We start from the raw sequence: 26,972 nt of genomic DNA, 5'->3' as shown, positions 1-26,972 counted from the left end.
AGTTCCTCTGTCCAGGTTGGAAAATGGCCTTGGAGATGCTCATGTTGCTTTTAATAGTGTGGTACCTGCCACTAAAGATAGTGTCTTGCAACAGTCACTGATTAGTGATGACTTTATACTTTTGACTGTACTATTTTAACTAAGCTGCAGTAAGTAATAAGTTTTACTGTAGGAATGTCTAAAGATAATCAGACCATTAGCTGTTGTAACTCTGCTGCATCTTCTGGTTGAGAAGTTGGCATCAGTGAGACTAACCTTATGTCTTTGTGCCTGTGCTGCCAAATGAAGGGTGAGACTGAACTGTGGCTGTGGCATGTTCCCAGCCCTGCCTGCCCTCTGTTTTAATGGGAGAGATTGCAGGTGGCATCAGCACCTGCAGAAGAAGCTGTAGACAGTGCCAGACTGAGAAGCAGACCTGAAGTCTGGCACCACAGTCTCTTCAACACCCTTGGGACCACATTCTGATATTAGCACTACCTCCGCAAAGCGGAAAGAACCATCTGCCTTGCATTGCCAAAGCATTTGATTGATGTTCTGGGGCAAAAAAAAAACCAACAACCATATAGGGCTTTTAGCCATCTGCAGTGAGGTTGCGTGTGCCCTTTGCTTTGTTGTTAGATCTACTTTAACGTCAAAGCATCAGCTCTAACATAATGATTTTTTTTGTGTCTGTAAAGAACTGAAAGAATTAACCTATACAAATGCAAATATGTAAATTCAGCTTTCACAAATGAAACCGCTGATTCCACATACTTTGTTTGTAGGTCTATAAGGGTAAAGAAAGATTTATGAAACAACTCAATTCTTGAGTCGTTTCTTCACTCTGTAAAATATGGTATTTTCCGATAGAGGGTGCTGCAGGCAGCCTCACGGTCTCCCTTGCTTCTAGGTGGTTGATGCAGGGTTTCAGCCAGCCTGGACTGCTCAGGTATGATGTACTTAATTTTCCTGTTAAACAAATATTGAGATAAAATCTATTGGGGCACCTCTTATACTTACAGGAAATGTCTATGTGCTAATTCCTGATTAAATATTCAATATAAGGCATATATGTGATAATTTCTGATTAAATACTGAATATAAGGTGTATGACAATATATAAAAGTGATATGCCAGGGTACTATTACCTTAAACTTGCTTTAATTGCTTTTTGGCATATCCGCAGTTAATTTGACTTTCTGTAGGGATAAGAATGCATAACACTTGTATAATAGTGTTATTTCTACCTTTTTTTTTTGTTCTGAAGTAGCTGTTTCAGAATCTAATACCTTAGAGTTAACAATAGAACACTGCACATTCTTCTGCAGATGCTTGACAGCTCAGTGGCTTAATAATTAACTTTCTGGGGACTAAGACTTTGTTTTTATCCAAGAAAAATGTGTTCAGCCTATCCACCAATGAGCCCTGTTCTTGGCAGCACGTATTTCCACAAGCAACAATCTACAGCGATTATGAGTAAGTGACTGGAGTGAGTCACTCCTTATTCTAAGAAAATGCAAACTATTTCTGAGGTTAGGATCACAGTCACCCATTGGGCTGCATCTCTAGCTTTAAAAAAGGGGTAGAAGCAAAAAGGGAGAGGAGAATTGTTGTTGCTCTTGGTTTGTTGCTTGGGGTTTTGTTTTGGGTTTTTGTGTGTGTTTCCCAGCCTGATTTAAGAACTAGCCTTTGTTATTTGGCAAATGCCTAATTCAGTACAAGGGCTGGAATAAATGTCTGGTGGCCTATGTGTCAGTCTGCCAACTCCTCTATGCTGAGAGCAACAATAACAGACCCCTGCTGACATCAACTGGCTTGGAATGCAGTTGTTGCTAATGCAATTTTATCTGTAGAATGATGGCAAGATTTCAGTATAAGATCTCAGCAAACATCACCACCTCTGCAATTCTGCTGCTAGCAGATGCTGCCTGTGTGATTGCTTCCACCTGCTCTTCCCAAATATGCTGTAAAAAGAGTAGAGGCTTTGCAGTCCTGTTCAATAGCATGTCTGCTGACTTTCTTCTACAGAAAGAACTTTAGAAAAGCTAGAAATGGTTAGATTAAGAGAAACCTACTCTTTATTTCCCTGTGATTTAGGTTGAAATATTCTTTTAAGTGAAGCTGCTTCCTGCTGCTCTATACAGAATAATTTAAATTGCACACAACTACAGTGGTATATGAACAAAAAAGAACAGCTGTAAGTGTACAGGAAAAGAAACTCTCTAGCCAATGATATTTTACTGATCTCTTATGTTTCTAAATCTATTTTACAGCAAAGCTAACTGGGATACAAGAATGTTATCCATAGATGTTCAAAAAGTAGCTGGCACAATTAGCTTGGAGCCTGGGAATCCTGATCTCCATTCCTGTAGTTAGCCTATGGCACCTCTGGTCATGATAACCCTATATTCAGCGAAAGGATAATCTCAGGATTATTGAATCTCTTTTGTGATAAGGTATGACATAACATTTAAGCACGAGTCTAAATGTTGGGAGTATGTACAGTTTGTTGAAAACACTGTTATTCAAAACAGAAGTAATTGAGGAAGGTTCATTGACTGGTGATACTTGGTCTATAGAGGAAAAATGTTGCGACTTTCACTTAAAACCTGATTAGGAAATACATTAACCCTTTGGTCTGAGTTAAAAGCTTATTCTTGACTCGTCTTCAGGGCAAGTGTGCCGTCTGTGCTAAGAGTCTTAAGAGAGGGAACTGGGTGACCCCTCCTGAGACTGGGAGGTGTTCACCAAACCCAATTGCAAATTTCAGGGGGAAAAAGCATTCACAAGAACACTCAAGCTACAATGTTGTTCATTGTGTTCAGAAAACACTTCCTCATTGATCCACAGCATGGCACTGATAAGAGTTGGGCAGGACCTCAGCGTGTAGACAGCTAAGAAAGAATTGATTTGCTCTGAGTTTCGTAGCATTTCATATGGACTAAGGGTCACTGGATTCCAGTCCTGTTTCTGACTGCAGAGTACTGTCTGTCTCAGACTGGCTCCAGGAAATGGATGCTCTTCCGCAGAAGCCAGAAGATTTCGTGGAAGAGCCATGGCCTGTTTCCAGGTTGCAGTTCACCCACTGCCCTAGGGAGTGTCATTAGTGGGAGGGAAGTGGAGTTGAGATTTAAAGGGATGAGGACAGGAGAGAAAAATTAAAGCAGGGTGGAAAAGAATCCTTTTAATTCTTATTAAGCAGAACTTGCTTGACAATATTAAAATGTTGTGCTAATCATCTAAATAAAACAATAGGACTAATCCAGAAGTGATGTATAAATCGTACATACATCAGGAAGAGAGTTTCAATTGCCTGACATATTAAAAGCAAAATCAATGGCACCAATTTCACTGTGGAAGAGGTTGGATTATACTTATGCGCTCAACAGAAGAGACAGTATAATGAGGAAGCATTCTACTTTACTTCATAATTTAATTTGCATTGCAATGGGATCATCTTCTGAAGGAGTGATTTGATATGAAAAATAGTGGAAAGCTGCCTCAGCTGCAGCAGATTGCTTTGTATACAGGTTCAGAGTAGTCAAACAGCTATAATATCAAGAGTATGTAATACTGCTCTGTGGGCATGTGGAAGAATTGAGGTACAGAATTATCAGAAAATCTTGAATAATCTCCAAGGCACATTTCCACCACCCAAATCACTTCATTTTACCCACTATATGAAACAGATGTAAAAATAGCTCTTTCATCAGTGGATTGCTACACATACTTGGGCTGCAGACATTCAATTCTGTTCAAAGCAATGCTGTGAAATCATTTGCAGAATGTTGCTGTTAATCAGAAGCAGCAATTTAATGTTACGTATCCATTTCTCCTCCCACCCCCAGCTCCCCTTTCCCAATTGTGAGCAGGAAACGACACTTGGACAGAGCTCTGCATACTAACTTTCTGGATAGACTCTCTAGGAATGAGGAGGGACTTGAATTCTCTCCATATGTCATTTCCTTTCCCCTAATGGCTAAAAGAAAAAAAGCCCATTACTGCAATCATATAGCTTACAATAGGGAGAACATTACCAATCTATGAAAATAAAGGCAGGGGGGATGGGACAGACAGGACATCCACATTCCATTGCTGAATAACTGCTTGGCAAAATTTGACTTGGATTAAGCAGAACTATTTCTTCTTGTATAGTTCCTAAAATTGAAGTTATTCCCCCATCTGTACTCCAGTGTAGATCAACACCTGCATTCTGGGGCCAGACATGGATTAGCAAAGGAGAGCACAAGTAGAGGAGGAATAGTAACAACTGTGCAAGATTTAAATTGGGTTAGAAAGGAAAAACAGAGGTGACTGACGAAGACTTACAATGGGGATCTAATAAAACCAATTTTAATAGCATATAATCCTAGAAATTACTTAAGAAAAAATAGATTAATCCCCTCCTGCAACCAGCTTTTGTCCAGACTACCTTTAAAAACTTTCTGTTCAGTATAAGCTATAGTATATGCAAATATCTTACACTGCTGTGATGTACAACATTTGATCTACTGTATTGCACAGTGGATTTGCAGCTGTCAGCAGAATCCAGTGTGCTCCAGTTCCAAAAAAATAAATAAACAAGACAAAAAAAAACCCAAAGAACATTTTAACTAAAGGGAAAGCTTTCTTCCTCGTAGCTAACAACTGCATATTAGACTCAAACTGGAACATAATGTCTCTCTAGCAGTGTAATCCAAACTGCACAAGGCACTTTGCAGAACAAATGAGATGTGACATTTGCTGAAAAAAAACATAATTTTGCAGTTGTTGAATCAGTACATATGTAAATAGGGGCTGGATGTATCTACTTGCAGGGTGATTACCTCTGATGGCATCTTTTATTAGCTATATTGCCCCTGAATTCTACTGCTAAAAAGAAAAGAAAGAAAAACCATCACCTTTCCTATGGTTCTATTTTTAAAGGATTTCAAGAGTGGAATAGAGGAATGATTCAAGACACATGGTGACAGATTTTGCTTCAGGTTACTTTCAGCATTTCACTAGACCCACTAACCTACTTAAATATCTGTGCTGTTCTTGTCTGGCATGCAACCTTGCTATAGAATTTTTGGGATGAAATAATTTTAGAGATAACTTTCTCTTAAATCCTCTCAAATTGATTTCACAGTGGACTTGCAGGTGATTCTGTTAAAGCATGAAAAAGCAAGTGCATATTGTGGATGGGTATTTCCATAGTTCAAAAAGTGTTAGGAATTGGATTATTAAAAAAAGGATTATTGTTTTTATTGAACCTACAAATGCTTTTGTGTCATGATTTATCTTATTTATAGATTTAGTTTTCATGGGACATGTTTATAAATCTCCACAGGCTTATTAATGCAAGACACAGCAGAGAGCTTCTAAAGCCAGTTAGCCAGGGTTCTCTTTAGTAATCCACAAAACTGTGAGTATGTGCTATGCACATCTTGCAACAGCTCATTCTGAATCAGTCATTATTTCCCCATGGCAGAAAATAATAATCTCATGGGGTTAAGGCTTTTTAGCTATTTTTGTCTCTGAAGCTCACAGGCTGAATTACTGTAAAAATACACAATAACTGTTAGAATTTGATAAATCTCCTGGAATTAATTTCATCTTTTGAATTACAATCTTTGGAAGTGATATGTTTAAGATACATGGAAAAAACTTCCACCTGCTTGAAGAAACAGAAAATCAGAACTATCCAGTAAGGGCTGGTTTAAGTATCTAAGGGGTGAATTTATAGCAGCAGGACTGAGTCAGCTTTTAGCATCATTGTCAGTGGCACCCTGCTCTCAGCATCAGCATAATTAAGACTCAGAGTTAAAATACGTATTTTGCAGCTCATCTTTTGCAGACAACAAAATGCTTATTTGAGACTGATGCTGGGCCACAGGGGATGAAAAAAATAAAGTTTGGTTTTTCTTTAGTGGCTAAATAATATGGTATGGCCAAAACTAGTGCTGTACGTCAACTCTTTTAAATACTTGTTTGGGCTGACAGTCTTCCTATTAACACTTCATTTGTCTAAGCTGAATACCGCTGGGACAAATACACTCTGTCAAGTTGAATCAGACAATATCTGGAGACAGATGTTGTAGTACAGCAGTAAATTCCTGAAACATGTCACTCAGAGGAGACTGTTTCTAACTGTCTGATTCTGTAAGGTCTTTTATAAACTATTTATAGCAACCAAATAAATTAAGGATGAGTTTCTTCATTCACAAAGTAACGTCAGAAAGTCCTGCAGAGCAGTTGCACAAGGGAACATGTAGTTCTTCAGGAAACCTTTGTAATTTCAATTGGATTACTTAGTATGTAGCTCTCAAAGCACTCGACAAAGCCAGTTCTCCAAGAGTCTGGTAAAGAAATTGTATCATCAATAATATTTTATGGATAAATAAGCAGAAATCATGGAAGAATAAAGGAAATATTTTTCAGAAAGACACCTTTTTGGTCCAGGACTTTTGACGACCTAGTTTGTACTTTGAGTCAGCAGCCTAAGCTACTTCTTTATGCTTGAAGACCAAAGCTCAGCTCTGCCCTTTGTGCTGGGGTGTTAAAAAAGCTCTGCAAAGTCTGTCCTTGGGTTATGGCTTGTGAGACACTGTACATCCAACAAGAGGGAACAGTGTTGACTTGAGCTAAACAACGGAATATGCTAAACATTAAATATCTGTGCTGGTGCTGGAACAGGGGTGTAATCTCCATTTTTTACCCAAGTGCCAGGACATGGCTTTTCATGACAGATTTAACTCTTCCAGAAAGTAAGTTTTAGCCTCTGATAGCTAGTGATAAAATGCAATGCATCTATTGATCTGTGTTCAATGCCTGTCTCTTTAAAATCTGCCTTTTTTTTTCCTTTTTCTTCTAAAGTCACATTAGAATAGTGCTGTCCTGCAGGACATGATGAGGAAACAACATGGCTAAAGAATTATGGAATATCTGTGCATCAGTTACTAATCTGTTCTGGATGGATGGATTTAGAAGTTATCTTAGTGACTAACCACTGGAAAATCCTGTGATATGGGAGCTCATGCATTTTTCTGTAGCCACAGCTGCAGTCATTTCCCTTCAGAGACACATCATTTCCCCAAGACACATCCTGTCTCAGAGGGCTATGGTGTCTGCTGCTCCAGGCTTCTGTCCCCCTTCTCAGTAGCCAGCATATGGGTGGAGATTTCCTTCCTAGTTTTTTTCTCCTGAAAAGCTCCATTTCAAGCTCCAGCATGAGAAATGGATTGAATCTTGACCTCTTGCATATACTTTGTCTCTCCATGCCAAAGGTTGTTTCATGAGAACCAGAGCCACTGACATGTTTCTTCATCATATAACTCTGATAGGTATGTCTTCTATTGCTGGGTTAACTCTCTTTGAGTAGTAACACTGCCACCCTTAAACCAACGTGTGCATCTGAATACTTTAATGTAGTCTGTTCCGTTCACAGCAATGCAAACAATGCTTCGGTCTGGTAATTTTCATACTCTGCAAAGGGAAATTAGGAATCTTTTATAAAATGAAACTATTCACTTCTAATCTTTCTTCCTGAAATGCAGAACTTTATACGTACCTTCAGTGGAGTTTGATCCTTCTATACAGAAGAGTGGCAGGGACAGTAACAGAAAGCCTCATGGAGGACACAATTCCATGCAGGAACAGGACAAAAATGTGATGGAGCTGCAATGAATTTAGAAAGTGCTTTTGCTACAGTAAGAAGTAATGATTGGCTTACAGAAGGATTAGAAGAAAAACCTGTGCCAAAGAGGCAGACTAGGAGAATGATGCCCATTGCAAGGGAAGACGATGGAACAGGTCAAGGCTGCTAATCCTGTCTAATGACTAGATTTTACTGAGTTTTGTGTTGGGACATCAGCTTAGGTGAGGCCTACTTGTTACAATGCACTGTTTTAACACGGTAAGAGGAAGTTCTTTCTTTGAAGCCCCTTGCTGTTGATGGTAGAAATCAGCTTGGGACAGACAGTACAGTCTAATGAAAAGTACATGTCAGGCAAGAGAGCTAAGGCTTCTTTAGAGTGATGTTTTACCAAGTGACAATGGGAATGCTTTGAAAGGGGATGAGTTATCAGGCAAATTAAGAAAGAGGCAGGGAGCACTGGTGGTGTAATTATTGCCTAGGTGTCTACTGCTGTAAAAGTATTCTTCTCAATACTACACCATTAGGTGGCAAAACCCAGGCATTTTATTTCAACAGTTGCACATACAATGGCACTACATCATAGAGAAAAAGGAAATGGATGTGTAATTCTCTTCTGATCAACTCTGTCTTTAACTCCATGATCTCTGTGGGTGGTGTCTACAATTCAACCATGACAGGCTCTAGGAAATTTAGTAAATGACAACGAGTAGAAAGAAATACAATCCAGATAATTTAAAATATCTTTATTAAAAAAAAAAAGTCAGGAAAATAGCTTTAACCTTTTAATTTACTCACAAAAGCTTAATAATAGGGGGTGAACTGTCTTGCTCTCTTGAGATCACCACAAAAGCTGGGGAAGAATGTGGTATCACACCAGCCAGCCCTCATTACTGCTGAAAGAATGGTGTGATTAAACCTCTATAAAGAAAAAAATGGAATGTAACTTTTAAATGTCGATTTGCTTTGAGCACATACCACATGCTGAGGAAGGAGTTTCCAGTGTGCTCCTCTGTTCTAAAGATGGAAAGGACCTCACCTCCAAAAACAAATTAACTAAATTGTCCTCTTCTGAAAATGAATACTATTTGGCTAAAAACTTTTGTTCACATTTCCCAGTGTCAAAACCCACAAAATCCTTTGAGAAATGTCTCTGAATGCAAAGTTTTCTTTCTCTTCCCATTGGGAAATTCAAGCAATCGAAGTCCTTTTTTATGCAGCCATACAACAAAGGAAGTTCTTGTATTTACAAATTCTTCTTCAAAAGTTTCACTAATATGATACCAACTATTGAATTATTTTGTCCTTATGGATTCCTCTACAACCCTGTCAGTGTCCTAAAGGTGGCTGAGCTTACCCCTTCTCTATATTTCCTCCAACCCTTGAGACTCTGCCTCAGCTGCAAACTTCTGGCTGAAGACAACTGGATGGGACTCCCTCCTGAGTCCAGCAGCAAGGCTGTCATCCAAAAGTGAGCTGCGGGGTGATGCAAGGCACTCCCTTCCCTCCGGATCTGAGCTAGCTACCTCATCTTGAAAGGATTTGTTGCTTAATGATATCAGCCTAGAGTGAAACATGGATCACTTGTCAGCAGTTAATGATGATATTTGCTTGCTTATCTCACAAGATCAGCACTAAAGCATGAAACCTCTTCTCACCCTTGAAGTGGAACTGCATAAAAACATTTACTGTAAACTGTTGGCTTCCAAACCTAAAGCACAATCCACGAGCTATCTGTTCCATTAATCTGAGAATATTTTGAGAATTTGGGGGATAGCACTGGCACCAGAAACTCTGGATCATAACATCTGTGTGGAATTCTTCTGTTGGCAAAATAGTACTTTCAATCATCAGGCACTGTCAGTATCTTTAGTGTCTTGCATTCGCTGCAGTTCTTGGCGCTTTGCAAGGCATCCTGACCTCTGCTCACTGCAGATCTTGCACAGATCCCTCATGGAGGAGCTTTTCTTAAATTCTGCTTGGCAGTTCTACTCTGTGAAGGAGAGCAATAAATAAAATTCCCGATTTCCTTACAGAATTGGGAGATATGATGGGACAGAAACATCTGTAGGACATCCAAGGTGCAGTCATCATAATGCTTATACAAAGCCAAAAAGGCAGAAGTGAGCAGTTTGCAGCTGGTGCATTTGTCTATCCAAGTGCAACCTGATCTAGGTCATTTCTACCTATGTTAGTCAAGGGAGGACATAGTCCTCACCTAAATGGGACACGTACCATGCCTGCAGGTGATAACGAGAGCTAAAGCCTCTCTTCCTTCACTCTGTTAAATACATTCCTACCATATCGGACTTTCTTACATGTCACAGATGCATTCTGGATGTATTAGTAAGCCATATAGGTTATTTAAAAAACAGTAAATAAAATCAAATATTGCACCTATTAAAAATAAAATGTGCAGCAGCAGCAACAATCCTGCAGACAGTGCATTTTATGCAGTGACCCAAATGTGCAAACTGTCAGTGAGTGCTCTAACACTTGCAATCTATTGCAGTATTTCCACTGAAAGGTGAGCAGCCTGTCCAAAAATCTCAGCAGACCTTAAAGCTGCAAAGCAGCATGAAACTACTTATACTTCATGATCTTAGGAGAATCTTGTAATGAAGGCATGAAAATGTTCATATACCTACTGAGCAATGAGATACCATATTTAATCCCAATAGGTTTTGTTTTAAATACTAGCAATGCAATTAATGTCTGACACACTTGTTACCCATTAGAAAACAGATTGTGTAGCAAGAGCACTATGTTTAACATAACATTAAATACTAAATTGTATCAGATTTATTGAACACTGGGTCCAGAGTGCACTGCAGGGCCCCAGAAACAAAGCACCATCATGTCAGGAAAAATCTAAAGTAACTTAGAGATCTGTTATGTATGTGAGAAGTAGCTTTATATTTTGATTTTCTCTTCAGTTCAGCAGTGGCTTGAATGTTGCAATATTTGCACAGCATCAGCCATTTGCTTTATGTAGTTTGTTTTAGAAAAGGATAATGACTTTCCTATGTGAATTTGAAACTTTGATAGTATGACCTTCACTTATGAAGGTTGATTTTTCTTCCTTTTTTTTTTTTAATGCAGGAATCAGGACACATGGAATGTCTTTGAGGTAGGTGTGAATTTATGTAACCATTATAAAGTAACTTTTTAACTGTTTTGGTGCTATGTATAAGACATAAAATCAGCAGGTGTATAGTGTCTTTGTTTTGTAGTAAGTGAAGTTTAGACTTGTTTCAAATTCTCTTTGCTTGAAATAGTGACTAAGCCATGAATCAGCATTTTTTTTCTTGTGCTCTGTCTATCCTGTAAGGAAAGGGTCATTTCTAACCCTTGGTGGTTTTGTGTTAAACAGGGAATTGCACAGGCAGTGTAGTCCTGTGCGAGGATGGGATCCCAGGTCTTGATCCCACCGCTCACCTGCTCCCAGGTGAAGTGACATTTGGAACAGCAGTGCCACCACAGCGGGAAGCACTGAAAATTTCCACCTGGAAGAAGAGACACTTTGGGAGGAAGGAGATGTGAGTGCACACTAACCCACAGTGGGGAGAGGTCTCATTTTAAGGGAGGAAAGCTTGAAGAGCCACATCCCACTTCCAAGGCCTTCAGTGGGAAAAACATCAGTTCCTTGCCCGAGATATGATTTAATGAGGCCCAAGCTCTGAGCTCTGCCAGTATGGGAACTCTAGACACACTTATCACTCCGTTCTGTGTGTAACTTCAGACAGTCAACCTCCTGGGCTGTGCTGAAGCTACATCATAAACTCTGTGAAGCACAGGTCATCTTTTCATCACTTATTTGGATCCTAATCCACTGGCCAGATCCTGATCTATGACTACCCATATGATAACACTTTACAGGTTGCCTCAACAGGAAGAAGCCAGTGACATGACCAAATGAGTACAGAATATTAGTAAGGTTGTTAGTAAGCATAGGTGTGCAGTTTATTAGCTCGATCATCCAAAGTCAACTTTACTGTGGCAACCTTCATAGCTTTTGTGGGAGCTTCTCCCACCCTCTAGAAGCCCCTTTGACCCTGCAGAAAGCTGCCCTGACTCATGGAGCTCCCCTCATGGGAAAACTCTGGAAAGGGTCACCTTTTCTTTGGGATGGCTGTTAAATTAGGCCACACAGCATCGAGGCAAGGCTTTTATTATTTTATTCTTTCAAATTTTGACAATGGCAGCCCACAGAACTGGGCCGATGTTTTCCATAAACTGCAGATAAGGAGTGAATTGGTCCAAAGTTTAAGAGTTTCTATGACCCCGTCTGTCACACCCTTCCCATGCAAAATACTGCCCCGGATCAGCAGCACTCCTCCGTGTGACTACACACATCTGAGCCTGGCTTCACGTTCTCTCCCGCACAGTCTTGGGTTCGTTCCCATTTGTACCTTCAATTCTCCTGCCCCACAATTTCACTGTCACCTTCCCCCGCGTCCCTCCCCTCACCCCGGCGCTCCCGGCCCCAGCTCTCCCGAGGAGGACCCCAAGCATCGGCGCCACCTGATGCGGTTCCCCCTCAGCATCCCCGGGCGGACCCCGAGGCGGGGCGGGCCCCCCCGAGGGCAGGCCGGGCCGGGGGAAGGGGAGGGGAGGCGCGGCGGCCGTCTGTCTGTCTGTCTGTCCGCCGTGTGGCTCCGTCCCCGGCTTTGTTGTGCTCGCCGCCCGGGCTCCGGGCGAGGGGGCGGGGAAGCGGAGGGAAGGGAAGCGGGGAAGGCGGCCGTGTCTCCTCCTCCGCGGACCCGGCCCCGCTCATGGCGACGCTGGGCACATCCGGGCTTCTCCTCCTCCTCCGGCGGCCGCCGCTGCCCTGAGCGCCCGGCCCGACTCCATTAGCGCCTCCCCTCCCCCTCGTCTCCTTTCCCGGACCCAGAGGCAGGGGGAGCCCCGGGCAAGGCAGCGCCGAGCCCGCGGAGCGGCCGGGGACATGTCCAACCAAGGGGCCCGGCGGAACGGGCCCGTCAAGCTGCGACTGACAGGTGAGGCTGAGCGGGCAGGCTCCGACGGGGCCTGCCGCCGCCCGCCCGCCGCCGGCGGGGCTGCTCGGGAGCCTGCCGGGCAGGGAGGAGGAAGGGAGGGAAGGGACGGCGGAAGCGAGGAGCGCCGGGGTCTTGGGGGGCGCGGGAGCGGGGAGAGCGGAGCCCGGCCGGAGGGGTGGGCGCGGGCTCCCTCCATGTGTCTTTGAGGTTGAACCTGGGGCTGGGGGAGTCCCTGGGGCCTCGGGAGGAGCGCGGGGTCAAGGAGAGAAGGGAGACGGAGAGCTCTTCCTTCTCGCTCCTTGCCCCGCCGCGGGCTCCGCGCCTCCGAACAACGCGGCGCTGCGGGGCGGTGGTGCCGGCCGGGCCGGGCCCCGCAGCCGCCGGAGTCCCGGGGCTGGGGCCGGTGTGAGTCTCAGGCACTGGGCAGCTTCCCTTGCCCCGCCGCATCCCAACTCGAAATAAACTGTCACCCTCTTTGTTTTGATCTCTTTGTTTGGGCTTTTTCTTTTCTCTTTGAAACCAACTTCCTCAGTTGGGTTTGTGCACGGTTGGTTTGATAAAGTGCCTTGTGCTGCCTTCTTTCAGAAGACCACTTGACCTCTAATATTTTAAAATATCGTAAAAATTGTTCACCTGCATGCTGGGAAGGAAAATAAGTTGCTTTTAAATACTTAAAAGTATGTTCTTTTCCGTATAAGAGCCAGGTAAATAGAGAAAAAAACCTTGCAAGTTCTGCTAGAGCTTTCTTAACAAAATACGGGAGACACTAAAGAAAAGAGTTCAAAGTGGTATAAGCCCTTCCACAGATAAACGGTATTTTGTATCAGTGCATGCAGGTAAGAGATTAGAAAATAATAAATAGATAACACTGTAAATACTCTTCTCTGCATGCAGTGTGTTTAACCAGGTTGCAAAACAAATGGTTTTAAAAATACGGAAAGAGTTGATACGTTTACTGTAAGTGCATGATGGCTAGTAAAGAGAGGTGTTTTCATATTTCTTTTTCAAAGTGTGTTATTTTTACAAGGAAAGTGAAATGTGTCTGCTTATGTTTTACTTTGGAAATAGACTACATTTGTAATCTAGTTTTCATGGAGCTTTGTGTCTGTATATTACACTTAGAAATAAAACTCTCTAAGTGTAGCTTGGAACAGTGCTGCCTTGTTTTTACACAGTGTTTTGTAGCTTTCTTTTCAGGTTATCGTTTTATTGATGCAGTGCTTTAATACTTCTTTTCCTGAGCAGTGAGTGCTCAGACTTGCTTATCTCCGAAACAGTCTCTAGCCGTGTGTAAAAACATGGAAAGTGCCGTTTAGGGAGTTGTCTTTCTCACCTTTGGATTTTGTGTTCTATTTTGTTCCATATTTATTTTACTTTTAATGAGGATTAAGCGCATAAAGAAACTGTCTTTGACAATATAAATATGCTAAGGGGAGTGTTACTGTGAGCAAGAAGTAGGCAGTAGTTTTACATACTAAGTTTTAGCTGTGCGATCTAAACACCAAAAGAAGCAGGTACAATCTTGATGAATGTTTCTAAGTTTTTCTGTCACCTTATATTTTAGGAAGGGAACATGCAGAGCACAGGACACAGGCAAAGTTGTCTTTCTAGGGACCCTTCCAGGATTAGCAGTGCTTGCTAAGTACCTGCTGGTTCTGGTACTTGGAAGTTGATGTGAAACAACGTCCTATTTCTCGAGTTAAAAATGCTTGAGGTATTTTATGCTTTAGCTAATTGTGAGTTGTTTCATTAAGATCATTTGTTGTAAGGAATCTTTGTATGTTAAAGAGAAACGTTGAATTTTGCTCATTCAGCTGATATATTGTTAGTTCTTGCCTAGGAATAGTTTTAAGTGTTCTACGTGGTTTTGATTACCCTTTTTGATTGGAAAAGCAGTTTGAGGGCTCTTGAATTCTAGAACTGTTTGGAATTAAAAGAATCTGTATATCCAGTGTTTTTCAAAGTTTATTCTTGAACTGACAAATGCAGTTTAATCTTAATTTTCTTTGGCTGTATGAAACCAGCAGTCTTCTGTTTTGGCTTTAATATTTATAGGATTAATTCTGCAATCATTGTATAACGCTTATCTTTGCTGTTCATTATCTCTAAATTAGCTGATATAGATTAAAAATTCATATCAAGAACTGGATTCAGTTTGCAGTTTTTCAGGACGTAAACATTAAAGGTTTAGATGGAAAACATTGTTTTGACTGACTGGATAAATGACAGGGTAATGTTTGATGTGAGTCCAAGAACTGATCTAGAGCTGGTGCCCAACTTCTCAGTCCATCTTGAGGAGCCAAATAAAATATTTAACCTAGGCCTCATTTTGCAAAAAAGGTTGATTCTTTGTTGGGACCTTAAGAAAGTTCTGAGAAATGTTTGGCATACCTTTACACTAAGTGTTTAACAGTTTATTTAGGTCTGGGTTCCATAACAGAGAAAAACCACAGCGGTGGCATACTTCTAATAAGTTTTTATTTAGTTTACCGTGCATCTGTGTTATAAATTCCTTACAAAATGTTATTCTTTTGCTCCTGAGTTTAGTTGTCTGAAGTAAATATCACTTGGATCTTTAGTGATATGTATGTCAATGCATTTTTCACAATATTGAATTAGAAAACCACTGGATAATTGTTCACATGCAGAGGTTATGCCTTCTGATGGTACCTCACTTCAAGTATGCTTGTCTCTGATTAATACAGGGAGTGTACTTTAAACTTGCTAAAGTCTAGAATTGCACTAGTCTTCTTCAAAATTGATCTTAGCAGCTTGGAATAACGTTATCCAAGGAAGCTCTAACATAAGGAAAGTTCCTTCAACTCCGACATTTTTACCACTATTTCATCTAGTCCTATGCTGAGTATACCTGAGTTCTACAGAGGCTGTAAGTGCAATCATCCCCTTCTGTTCTCACTGTGAGTTTCCTCAGTGTTTTGTTGAATTTGTGGATTTGTATGTACTATATACTGTGACAGAATGAGCTGTTCTTACACCCCCATTCTGAATTGCATTGATCTTATAGTCTTAAAAATTACCATTGCTTTCAGTTGCTCAGTCAATATTTTATGTCTTAATCTGTGGATTTTCTAACGTTAAGATGGTTACATTTGATGCTTTCACGTATGAGATCAGTGTCAGTTATCTGAGTGAAGTCATAAAGCTGTTTTTATCAATGAGAAAGATACTTTTTAAAATGGTTTGAAGTCTGCAAAGCTAGCTGAGCACTAGAATATATGGAGCTGAATACAGGTTAGCACATCGGTTTTAGTGCATGTGTTACAGTGAGTGTTTGTGTCAGAGTATTAATGAGTAAAGACACTTTGGTAGCCCCAAAGCACAGTTACACTGTACTGTGAAAGGTGGTAATAAATATAAAACTGGAATGAGCTGGAAGAGTTTTGTTGGTAAAGAATTAGAGGTAGGCCTGAGGAGTTGTTAGATCTGGTTTTCCTCCTCCTTACTGTAGGCTTTCAGGTTTCCTGCAGGGTTTGCTAATTAGGGAAATGAAAGCACTGGGTCCTGTATTGCAGAAGGTGGACAGCATCTCATCTGTCCTACCCACTCTCTTGCTGATTTTACTGTCTAGTCACTCCTTACAATACAAAGGTGGTACTGTACTATAAGGTTAGAGTGTTGAAGGAAGACAATGCTACTCTTTCTAATCAGTTCATAGAAACTCTTGCTGTGATGCTACTGTTTCTCAAGAAAGATACATATTATGTAGAAAAAGGGAGAATGTTCTTGAGTTTTGCAAAACAATGTGGAATCTTCACACCTGGTTTTTGCAGTGGGTAAGTGTAACAGTTAAATTATTACAATTAAAACCAGTGGTTAACTGAAATCCTAATTTCTCATTAGTGCTGTTGGAAGCAGGACTGAAATGTCTGGATAGCAGAACCTCATTGCGTGAACAGCATTAATGATTGATTGATGAAGTAGCTACCTCCATTGTTAAGTAGCAAGGCTACGGTTTCATAGGCGACTTAAATCACGGTGCAATTTTAGCTCAGTTTAAAATTGGAGTGCTGTTTCTCTTTTCTGTTTGTAGTCCCTGGCTTCACTTTTCTGGGTCCTCCCTTACGCTGACTACAGCAACTGAGTAGCTGTGATGAGCTGAAAGTTAATCCTACCAAGAAAAAAACGGGGTTTTGCGTTGAAGGAGATGGTGCACACAAGAAGCCCAAAAGAAGGCAGGACTGCCTCTTTTAGCAGCAGCCTGTAGTTAGATAGGCTTTCATCAACAATAAAACAATGGGGTTCCTTCATGCAAGGTGTATTTGACTTAATGAGACATGACCTACCAAAAATTAGTACCTAAGAAATCAGATTCAATGAATTACATAGTAGGTGGATTAAACTGGTGCAGTCATAACAAAGTCAATAGGCATGCGTCTAATCAGATTGTACAGAGATTGATGGATGCTTGGCCCTCAATATTTCCATCAAAGTATGAAGTGTTCCTATATATGTATGCTTTTTATATATACAGTATATAGTTACATACATATAAATCAGTTGTGGATTGCACAGATGCCAGAGAATGGTAATAAACAACTGAGGAGCTGTATGGAGCTTGTTTTAATGAGATCAGCTTCTGTGACAAAGTTTTATTCACCTGAGTATAAAATTAAGTGTTTGTGTTCAAGGATATGTAATGGGTTATCATGGTAAGGAAAACAAAAATCAGAAAGGATTTGGAAGAGGGAATCGTAGTAGGAAGACAGTTCTATTAAATGAGCAAAAAGGCCCAACATTCATCTGTGGTTGCAGAATCAGTAAAGCATCGAGTACAGGATTTATGTGTGTAGGTAACATATGGGACATATGTAGGAGATGTCTGGGAAATCTGCTGACAGTCCTAATGTTAATGTTTAAAAAAATAAAGCTGTTGGGGGGGGGGGGGGGGGGGAATAGAAGATAAATCTTGGGGGTGGAAAAATGATGATTAATTTTTAGGATTGCACTTTTTGGTTACATTTAAAGCATTTAAGCTGTTCCATAGCGTCTCTCTGTGTAGCTGAACTTAGCTGAGTAACTCAGCTAGTAGTGACATTACTTTCTATTTTCTTTTTCCTTTTTTATTTGCTAATCACCCTGCAAACCTGATCAGGCCCCAGATGAAGACATTTTGTCTTAATGTCCTTAAGGTGAATGTGTTGATCCCTAAAAGAAGGCGGCTTTGAATGTTTTGTTCTGTTTTATCTCACGGCCTTTGAACTGTATCCTTGCTTTGCTATCTTACTTAGAATGACACCTCACCATTGGGCCAGACCTTTCACGCGGGTGTTTAAAAAGGTGGATGATTTCTTTGGGTGTCTTCCCTCCTCTCATCATAATAATGAGATGGCCTGATTCTGACTTAGTTTAGTGGCATGAGTGCGTTGCTACTCAGGCTATTACATGCATGTTTTAATATATAAAAGGTAAACGCTCACAACACGTGCGCTGTCTGAGATCATTCTTGTGACTTTGGAGAGGCCGGTAAGGATTAATCTCAGTAATGTTAGACAATGCATATAAAAGTAGCTACTGTGTGTGGCTGCTATTAGCAAAGCAGGCTTCCTATCTGGGAAAGAGGATCAGGATCTTGAGGGACCTTTGCTAATAGCATATCAAGGAAACAAACTGTTTACTGTGTTGCTACTTAAACTTTAAATGCATTAAATGAAGGCATAGATAAGAATGCTTGTAACTCTAAAGAGATCTTAATCTGTAGATAACAAAGCTCGGGACAAAATTGGCTAAACTTTATCATCCGAGTTTAAATGGAGAGACTGATACAGAATAGAGAATAGACATGCTCAAGATCATAAAAAGGATAAACCAGGTAAAGCTGGGATTTAGAGCCACTATCTTGTGATTTCCTGCACATGGCCATTGTTTCTCCTGATTTTAAATCCACAGAAAACATGGTTCTGTTTTGGGCCGTCTGAGACAGCATGGAGTGATTTGGGTTCAGTTCTCTCTTATATACCATGTTTGTGTTGCACTATCAGCTGTATTTTAGGATCCTGCAGATTCTTGGCAATCAGAGTTTTTCTACCCCAGAATACTTTTTTGCTGTTGCTCAGGCAAATCAGGAGGACTGATACTGCCCAAAGTGAGTAAAAAGTATTGCTTACATGAAGTGTTAGTCATATTGTCAAAATTCTGAAAGTGAAAGAAAAGTAGCATTATGTAAGTTTATGTGGCTGTATCCTGTTAATTTTGTGGAATGACTCTTGGCCAGTACTTATTTAACACAACTTTCAGGGATTGTTTTCTTGCAGAAAGGGAGAGTCACTGCAACCATGGCTTTGGTATTGTTAGTGTAAACTGGTTCAATGCGTCCTTTCTGTAATGAATCCATTCAACTTGTTTCAGATATGCAGAGCGTGTACAGACTATGTAATTTACAGGTCACAGTAAAAATACGTACCCAGATTCTACCATTCATGCTTAAATTGGCCTGGGTGATGCCATTTTGCCACAAACCTTAAGAGTGACACTGCCATAGTGAAGCTTTCCAGCCCACAGCACTGTGTTTTTGAGATGCATGCATCCCTCTGCTCCTTCCTGTGCTGTCAGATGAGTGGACTGAGCAATATATCCAAGTTTAAATCAACCTCTTCCTCTCATTCCTCTTTTTCTTTTTAACTGGGTGTAGAGTAGGACCGGTGTAGGTTGGACTCTGTGTGTGCTAGTGTGTGTAGTGGTGGCTTAAGTCAGCCATGTGTTTGCAGGGGTGTATCTTGGCTGATCATACGAAATAGTTTTAACCATAAGTGACATATGCTCATTTTCATTCTGCCTTGACCCACATTTTAGTATTACCGATGGAGTTAAATGGAGTCATAACTAATTATATCTGTAATGGTACTCCTTTTTAGCATACCTAACTACCTGATTTGGAGTTTATATATAGATACATACATAAATTCAATTATAGATGCAGTTGTGCTGCTATTTAATTGAAGGTGGGACTCTGCATTGGTAATCCTAGAGGCATTTTCGGACAACTTGAGCCAACTTGGTGATTTCTTTATAATACAAATAAAGACCGGGCTGTGAACTTCTGAAAATGCAAATGGTAAAACTGCTGCTCTGTGCATGTTGTAAGACATAAGGCCAGTATGTGGACTGTACTTAGCAAGATTGCTGTTTCATTTTAGTAAAAGGTAGTCTACTATATGCAGGTATTTTTCATGTAAAATATGTAAATGTACTAAAATGAATCCTCTTTAATTCTTAGTGGTGGCAGAAAGATGTATCTACGTTAGAGTATTTACAAACATGGCTGATTAAAAAATAGAAGTCCTTAAACATGCAAAGGAACTAAACGTGTCCAGATAAAATGCATAGAATTACATTCAGGCTTAACTGCCTGGATAGAAATTCATAACATTAATTGTGCTGAGGATTTAGGTATCCTTATGACAAACAATTATGCAATTTAACTCTTAACAGAAAAGTTTCACCTTATATTCTTCTGAAATGATTCATTTATGTGTTAAATATTTACTTTCAGGGAAAAAAAAAAAAAAAGAAGCTCTTGCTCACTGTTTTCCCTGATGGATTTATTAAAATAATGGTGTATAGCTCTGTATAGGAGACTGTATGCAGTCTCCTATACAAGGAGCAGAGCTGACACAGGGATGTGAAGGGACTAGGAGTATATGAGATTTTGTGTCACTTCATAGTGGAAGCAGAAAATAAACATGGGTTCCTGTATTTGGGCTGAAAGATACAGAAATCCCCTGCACTTCATCCTGCTGATCACAGTGCTGTCCTTAGCCAAGAAGTAATGATTGCATTTTCAATGTGAAAATAGGAGGATACTGAGCATTTTTCTTCCTTGTGCTAATATTAGTACATATATTTTAAGAGACATAAAATATGTGTTGCTAAGCACTTAAATGGACATGAAGGACCTCATCCTCATGTATGCTGGAGAGCAGTTGCTCAGCATTACTAATTACGAAATTAAAAATGACTGGTTTCTTTAAGCCTGGGTTCACAGTATATGACACATTAATGGACCAGACTTTAAAGAAAGGGTATAATGCAACTGAAGGTAGCATTTTTCTAGGACGCTTATCTAGAGGATTCTAGGAGAAAGTTCAAGAATGTTTTATACTGCGATTGTGGAAGCTTTTGGTGATTGAAGCCTGTGAATAACAGTAATTTTAAGTGCCATCTTTCATAATTTCAAATAAATTATGTGGCATTTCAGAACGTCTAGCTATCAATTTTGGATGTTTGGTAAAGCACCAGGTGTTGGTGAGCAGAATCTTGAGATGCCTATATAACATTGTTGTAATAAACTATTGTTCAAGCATGGAATGGGGAAAACTTGCTGTTGACCTCTGTTCAAGCTAATTAATGCTGCCTAGGGGCAGCCCCTGTGCTCTTCCCAGAAGGAAATGCTGTCTGTAAATTCGAGATGCCATGTAGTAATTCTGGTTTGCCTGAACTAGCTGGGTATGTGTTTTTTGTGAAAAGTTAAATCTTTGTGCTGGTACTAATGCAGGGGTGGCCAAGATGTATCCTGAAATTGTGATGTCATGAAACATTTTATCCCTTTTGTGAACATCTTTCATATTTGGGATTTCTCCTTAAGAACTGGGCTGAAGAATGATTTAAAATGTCGTTGGTTTCTGCTTTCTTCTGCAACAGGAGAAGAGAGAGCCTTTAAGGAAAAAGTGACTTAGAGTAATTTTCAGCAGTACATGTGTTGTGCCTCGCTTGGCATAGAGTAAAAATATTTGTGTAGTCTTCCCTCCCTTCCTTATGCAGTTCCCACAATTCGTAATGTTCTCTCAATACCTTTCTTACAAGGAGGTGGTAAAAGGAGGTCCAGATTTTTGTAGGACAAGGGCAGACAATAAAGTTTTGGTTCCCCAGTTAACAGCAAGCGGTTGTTCTGCCTGGGGAAGTCCTATATATTTGTCTGTGTCTCGCTTCTGTGGCCAAGAGATCATGAAGAAATTAGTGTTCATTTGTGAACTGTGAATGTTGCATTGTGAATACGTGCCTCGGATTTCCTCATTACAATATTTATCATTTTTCCTGAAAGTTCCTTTCCTCTGGTGAATTGTTCATCCTGTAGAATAAGTCAGCTATTTCCTGTGTATCAGCATAATGTAACTTAACCTACACTGGGTAATACTTGGGACCTATTCAAAAGCTTTATTTTTTTTTTGTAAGTTTATTGAAACTTAGAAACTTCACTCTCCACGTTTTAAACAGCTCTTCCTAGTGCCGTCCAGGTCTGTAATGCACTTGTTTTGCATGCACTCTCCATCACTGTGGTGGAGTAGTGGTAAATGAAAAGTATTGTCTGTTGTCAACCTGACCCTTTTAAGTGTTACATTCACACATCAGCAGCATGGTGAGTAGGAGCACTCATTCCTGCAGTTGCTTCTACTTCATGTAATTTGAACACTATTACTTTGTCTGAACACCTTTGCTTTTTATTCTCTGTCAGTGGAATTTATAGTTGAACTTGAAATACCAAGTTGGAGCTGGTAAAGCAGCTATAGTTAGTGCTTCCCGTTATAAGACTGTCTTTTCAGTTGCTGTTAAGCAGCCTGTTAACATGGAAATTTTTCATGCTGAGTAGCTAAATCGGGCTGAATTTATTTTGGGGAGATTCTGTTAAAATTCAACCAGTTTCAAGAAGGAGATTGAAAATCCTTTGTTCTTGTGAATCCTTTCATTCTTGGGCAGAAGCGAGCAGGGCCATGGCAATAGGCAGGTGCCTCTGTATCAGCTGGGTAAGAATTAGTGCATGGTTTAACAAATGGCTGGGGACAAGAGTTGATCTTGTCCTGTAGGTGCTGATTGGGCTGTGCGCTCCTGGCATGAAGAGGCGTTGACTAGAATGCAGAGGGCTTGACAGTTGGATGAGGGTGGAGAAGAAGGGAGCGACCTGGAACAAGGAACTCTCCAGGACGAATTGGTGGGTGGTGGAGGCTGAATTTTGGCAGGACAACGCACTGCAGATCTTTCAGTGGCCAGACTGTGGTGGTGTAGCAATGAACGTAACACAGGGTCACACGGGCAGCCCGGATTCTCCTGTTTCCAAACTTTTTAACATTTGGCTTTGTAAACTGGGGAATGCTATTGCTGCATGTGTTACGTTACTGTCTGTGAGTTGAGTATGTTACTTGGAAGAAGTCATCATCTACAGCAGAGGTGTTTTATAAGATGTAGAACAAATGCAAAGAGTGTAAGTGGTTACTGTTGGATAAAGAACAGAAGTTTAAAAACAAACAGGAAAAAACACTCACCCCAGAATTTCTCCGGTCTGTTCCTTTGGCCCATTTTGATCCTAAGTAGAAGGAATAGGGAATTAAGGGCTGGCTTCTAAGTGGCTGTAATTCATAACAGAATTCTAAGAAAAGCTTGTAGATAAGATCAGGATTACTCCTTACATGTAGAACAAAAGGAGCTCTTCAGCTTTTAACAAACTTGAAATTATTTTTATTTTTTTAAAGTCTTTTATTCTAAGAAATGATGTGATGCTGTGGTGACATCGTCAATGCTAATATTTTCTTGCTTTAAAGGGGTCAGAAGACTTTCTGTTAAGTAATATGTGGTAATAATTGAATTGCATAGTTTTAAATGTTTCCTTGGCTAATTCACATGCCATCTGTTCACAAAGGTTTTGGAGTTAATACTTGTTTCAGAGAAGTATTATTGGCTACTGATGAGTTAGTCGCATGAAAGATTTGATTGGTTTTAGGTAGGATCGATACAAATATGTTAAATAGAAATGGACAGAGAAAGCATTGGCAGTCATCATTTGTGTGCTCTGATCTTTCACTGTATGTAAAGATTTCCTTATAGAAGATGGGAGTCCCTAATTTCACACAGTTTGTCACCACTGGATTTGTGCAGGAACAGTTCACTGGGTTAGTGGAGTGATATGATGTACTATGCTTAGCTTATACTGAATTGCCTGTGCTGTGAAAAGCTTTGATTTTTCACTCTACTTATTAAACACACACACGAGTCTGCAGAGGAGTTTAACCAGGGAAAAAACAAATCAGAAATCACATGTGGTTGCAGGTGTATCTCCAGCGAGAGAAAGGCATCATGTTCTATTGGAAGTTTCTTTTAGAGTCCCCTTCAGCAAATGGCTCTCTATAGACAGAGCAGAAGTTGAGTGCTGTCAGATGTACGATTTAATTTGTGAACTAAAAGTAAACAAACTGATGCAGTGTGAAACTGCAGGGTTTCATTTTAAGTAAGCTTACACTTCATATTGTTTATATATATATAAATTAATATATATATATATAAATTAATATATATATTGTTTTAAGCTTTCCAGGAGGAAAACTGAACTTTTAAAACTGTTTTCATATTTGTATAGTGTTACTTGTTGATGCTTCGCAGTGCTTCTCTCTTCCCTCCATATTTGATACAAGGCTGAAACAAAGTCTGCTTCTATGAAGACTTTTCCAAAAAACCTTCTCATTTTCACACCTTCTTGAGCTTTGGGCCATTATAAAGCTATTAAATGCCTGATTTATTTTTTTTTCAGTTGATCACCTTGTTTGTGATTTAAGGTGTGTGAAAGCCCTGACAATATCCAAGGGAGTTGTTAGGGAGTCCCTGTGATGTTCCTGACCTGAACTTTCCGGAGCCAGCAGTATGCTGCTGGTTCAGATGTACACTTAAATGCATCAGCTTTGTGCTGAAATAAAGATCTGTTTATCAGCTTTATAGTGAGCTGTCAAAGTTTGGGAGGTGAGCTGTATGTTTGTTGTTTTAAGACTATTAAATAGCTAAAGAATAGAGTTCAATTTCCATCAGATATGGTGTTAACTGGATTTCATGGAATTACCTATTCCTAGCAAGATGTTTTTGTTATTTGCACATGCAGGCATGTTGGTTGTTTTGGTTTTTTTTTAAGGGCATACATTCTTCATTGTAGTTGGCTGGTTTTTAACTTTTAAATTGAGGCATGTACAGTACAGTTATTTTTGTTATAGTGAACCATTTTATTGTTTCAGAAGTGGATTGTGAATGAATCATTTTTCCTGGCAAATATTTGTCTTTAATGATTACTCAGGGCTAGCTTGAATTGTGCAGATGAATAATAATTGAAATAAAGTATCTGATTCTTCATTTCAAATGATACAATGAAAAACCTTGTGTGTGTGTGTGTGTGTGTATATATATATATATATATATATATACACACATAGGTCTGTTAGTTGCAACAACAACTAAAAGGTGTAGGCTGGCTCTGTAGCTGTTGTAGGGCAATGAAATCATACTGCATCTCAGTTCTCGTTCTTGTTCCATTTCCCAGGTTCCTTTCCTCTGTCCCACCTGGAAGAAAAGGTACTGGTTCTGTAGCTGAGGTTGCAGCAGGCAGCTCCACATTCAGTGCTCCCTTTGCAAGGGCAGGGTGGTTGCAGTAGATGAGCAGTTACTGGGGTGAGGAAAGGATGCTCTGCAAAGCCCCAGAGAGTTGCTCTGGTCGCCTCTGTGTAACTACACCATAGCAGTGTTCTCACGGAGGTTTGCTGTGTCACTATCAACTGCTTTAAGTTGTTCTTTTTGCTGCACCCATAAATTTATTGTGTTTCACTTCCTCTTGTTTTAGGAACTTGCTACAACTTTCTCATTCATACCATGTTCAGCAATGCTGTTTGTGCCTTTCGTGCAGTCCTGCCTATATCTAAATTCTCAAAGCAGTCTGTGCTACCTATTGCATAAACTATCTCCAGCTTCTTCCTATGAGGAGTTTGTGCTCTTGATTTATTTATTGTACAGTTACTTAATTTTTATTCCTATCTGAAGCCAGTCAAGGCATCAGCCTGTTTGGAATATTATATGGATATTGTCAGGAAGAAAGACAGGAATCCTCTGCTCATCTACAAGTAGGCAGATACAGTTAAACTCAATTTTGGCAAAAGATATAGCAGAAGATAACCATAGGGTGGTGTAGAGCCTGCTCACAGTGAATGGTCTTTGCATGTTGAATCACAGTTTCTGACTGTCCTTCCAAGTCAGTCTCAAGTGAAAGAGCCCAGGTGTGCTGCCTTGACTGCTCAGCATGAATTAAAGCCGGGTTTGAATGCTAGAGGTGAGTAAGCAGCTCCACAGCCCCCCAGAAATGGCAGAAAGGAAGAGAGGAATATACGTATTCCATAGTTTTTATTAGCGGGGTGGATGTGCTTTATGTTGATTATACTGAGTTTTAAAATATGTGGAAGAGTAAAAGTCATCAAAAGAGCATCTCGTGCAAGTATGTGCTTTTGTGAATACAGTGGGCTTTTTGAAGTGCAGTAGGAGTTCTGGACAGTGTATAAAACCAAGGAACAGCAAGTCTGCTTTTTTGCATCCATATAACTGATTTCTGTAATCTGAAATATAAGAAATTAAGTTCTGGTAGTTTTGTTTAGGAGTAAAAATGTCAGACAGAAATCGTTTTTTCCATATGTTTCCCAGATTCTCTGTAAGTAGGTAAAAAAAAAAACCCCAAACCTAACCAAAAACCTACACCAAACTAAAAAAAGCCCACATATTTTCTTTGTTGCCCCTACCCTTTTAAGCTGCTGTCCAGACAAATATTTATAAACAGAAAGTAAAGCAGTTTCTTTTGCATGCACAAAACCCTGGGGAAAATGAGGAAATGTTTTAGTGTGTGTGAGGCGTTTAATACTTTGTTTTGCTCCGATTTATCTTTCAAAGAGCTGTGGAGGCCTGCCGAAAAAGCTAGAATACACTCCCTGTGAGCTTGTATTACCTTTGTTTAAAATAGTCAGACCTCTACTGCTGAAACTCAGGAATTCATGGACAGAATGACTAGAACAGCAAATATGACTTCAAAAAAAATGTGGTTATTGGATAAACTGGTATGAGCCCAGCTGCTGTGGATAAATTGATTTTGCTGTTGCTTTAAATCTGTGATGTGTTGGTATTTTGGCAGAGTAAGAAAAACAAGGATATTAGAAAGTAATTTACTGCACTGGGATTAGTGAAGAGTGTTCTGTTTCTATGACTGGGGTAGAACAGGATGGTTTAGATGTGTCTGATAAACAGGACGAGGTCTAGTCTGACAGCTGGCAACAATAGCTTTTGCTCAAAGTCAGGTGTACTAAATTAGCAAATCTATTACAGGGATACAGGAGAAATCTCACAGAAGACAGCCTTGTAGGCAGAAGTGTTGCCAAATGGGAAATGATTCATCGTCTCTGAATGGGATGAGCACTGAGCAGAAGCAGTTTAAACCTCAGACTGCTTTGGCTCATAAACCACCAAATATGTGATTAACACTTTATCTTCTCCAATCCCGTGTTTTTTGTTGTCTCCTGAACAGCAGTCTAGATTTAGGATCAGAATCTATGAGACTC

The 26,972-nt window shown here is 40.1% G+C and overlaps 1 protein-coding gene across 2 annotated transcripts in view; it reads left to right on the top strand.

Annotated features, from left to right (window-relative positions):
* Nucleotides 1-12,068: 12,068 nt before the first annotated feature.
* The window catches only part of SMURF2 (SMAD specific E3 ubiquitin protein ligase 2), a 57,308-nt gene continuing 42,404 nt past the window's right edge, over nt 12,069-26,972 (top strand). Inside the window, exon 1 of one of the 2 annotated variants that reach the window (XM_057418447.1) lies at nt 12,069-12,615. In XM_057418447.1, coding sequence (XP_057274430.1) covers nt 12,564-12,615 — 52 coding nt within the window. In that variant the 5' untranslated portion in view covers nt 12,069-12,563. The remainder of the gene's footprint in view (nt 12,616-26,972) is intronic. The other variant, XM_057418448.1, reaches the window with a different exon arrangement.

This window comes from Pezoporus wallicus, unplaced genomic scaffold, assembly GCF_028554395.1.
Source record: "Pezoporus wallicus isolate ANWC-B61680 ecotype Strahan unplaced genomic scaffold, APGP_CSIRO_Pwel_v1 contig_3710, whole genome shotgun sequence".
Lineage (NCBI taxonomy): Eukaryota > Metazoa > Chordata > Aves > Psittaciformes > Psittacidae > Pezoporus > Pezoporus wallicus.
Note: the sequence above shows the minus strand (reverse complement) of the source record. Positions and strands in the feature narration are given on the sequence as shown.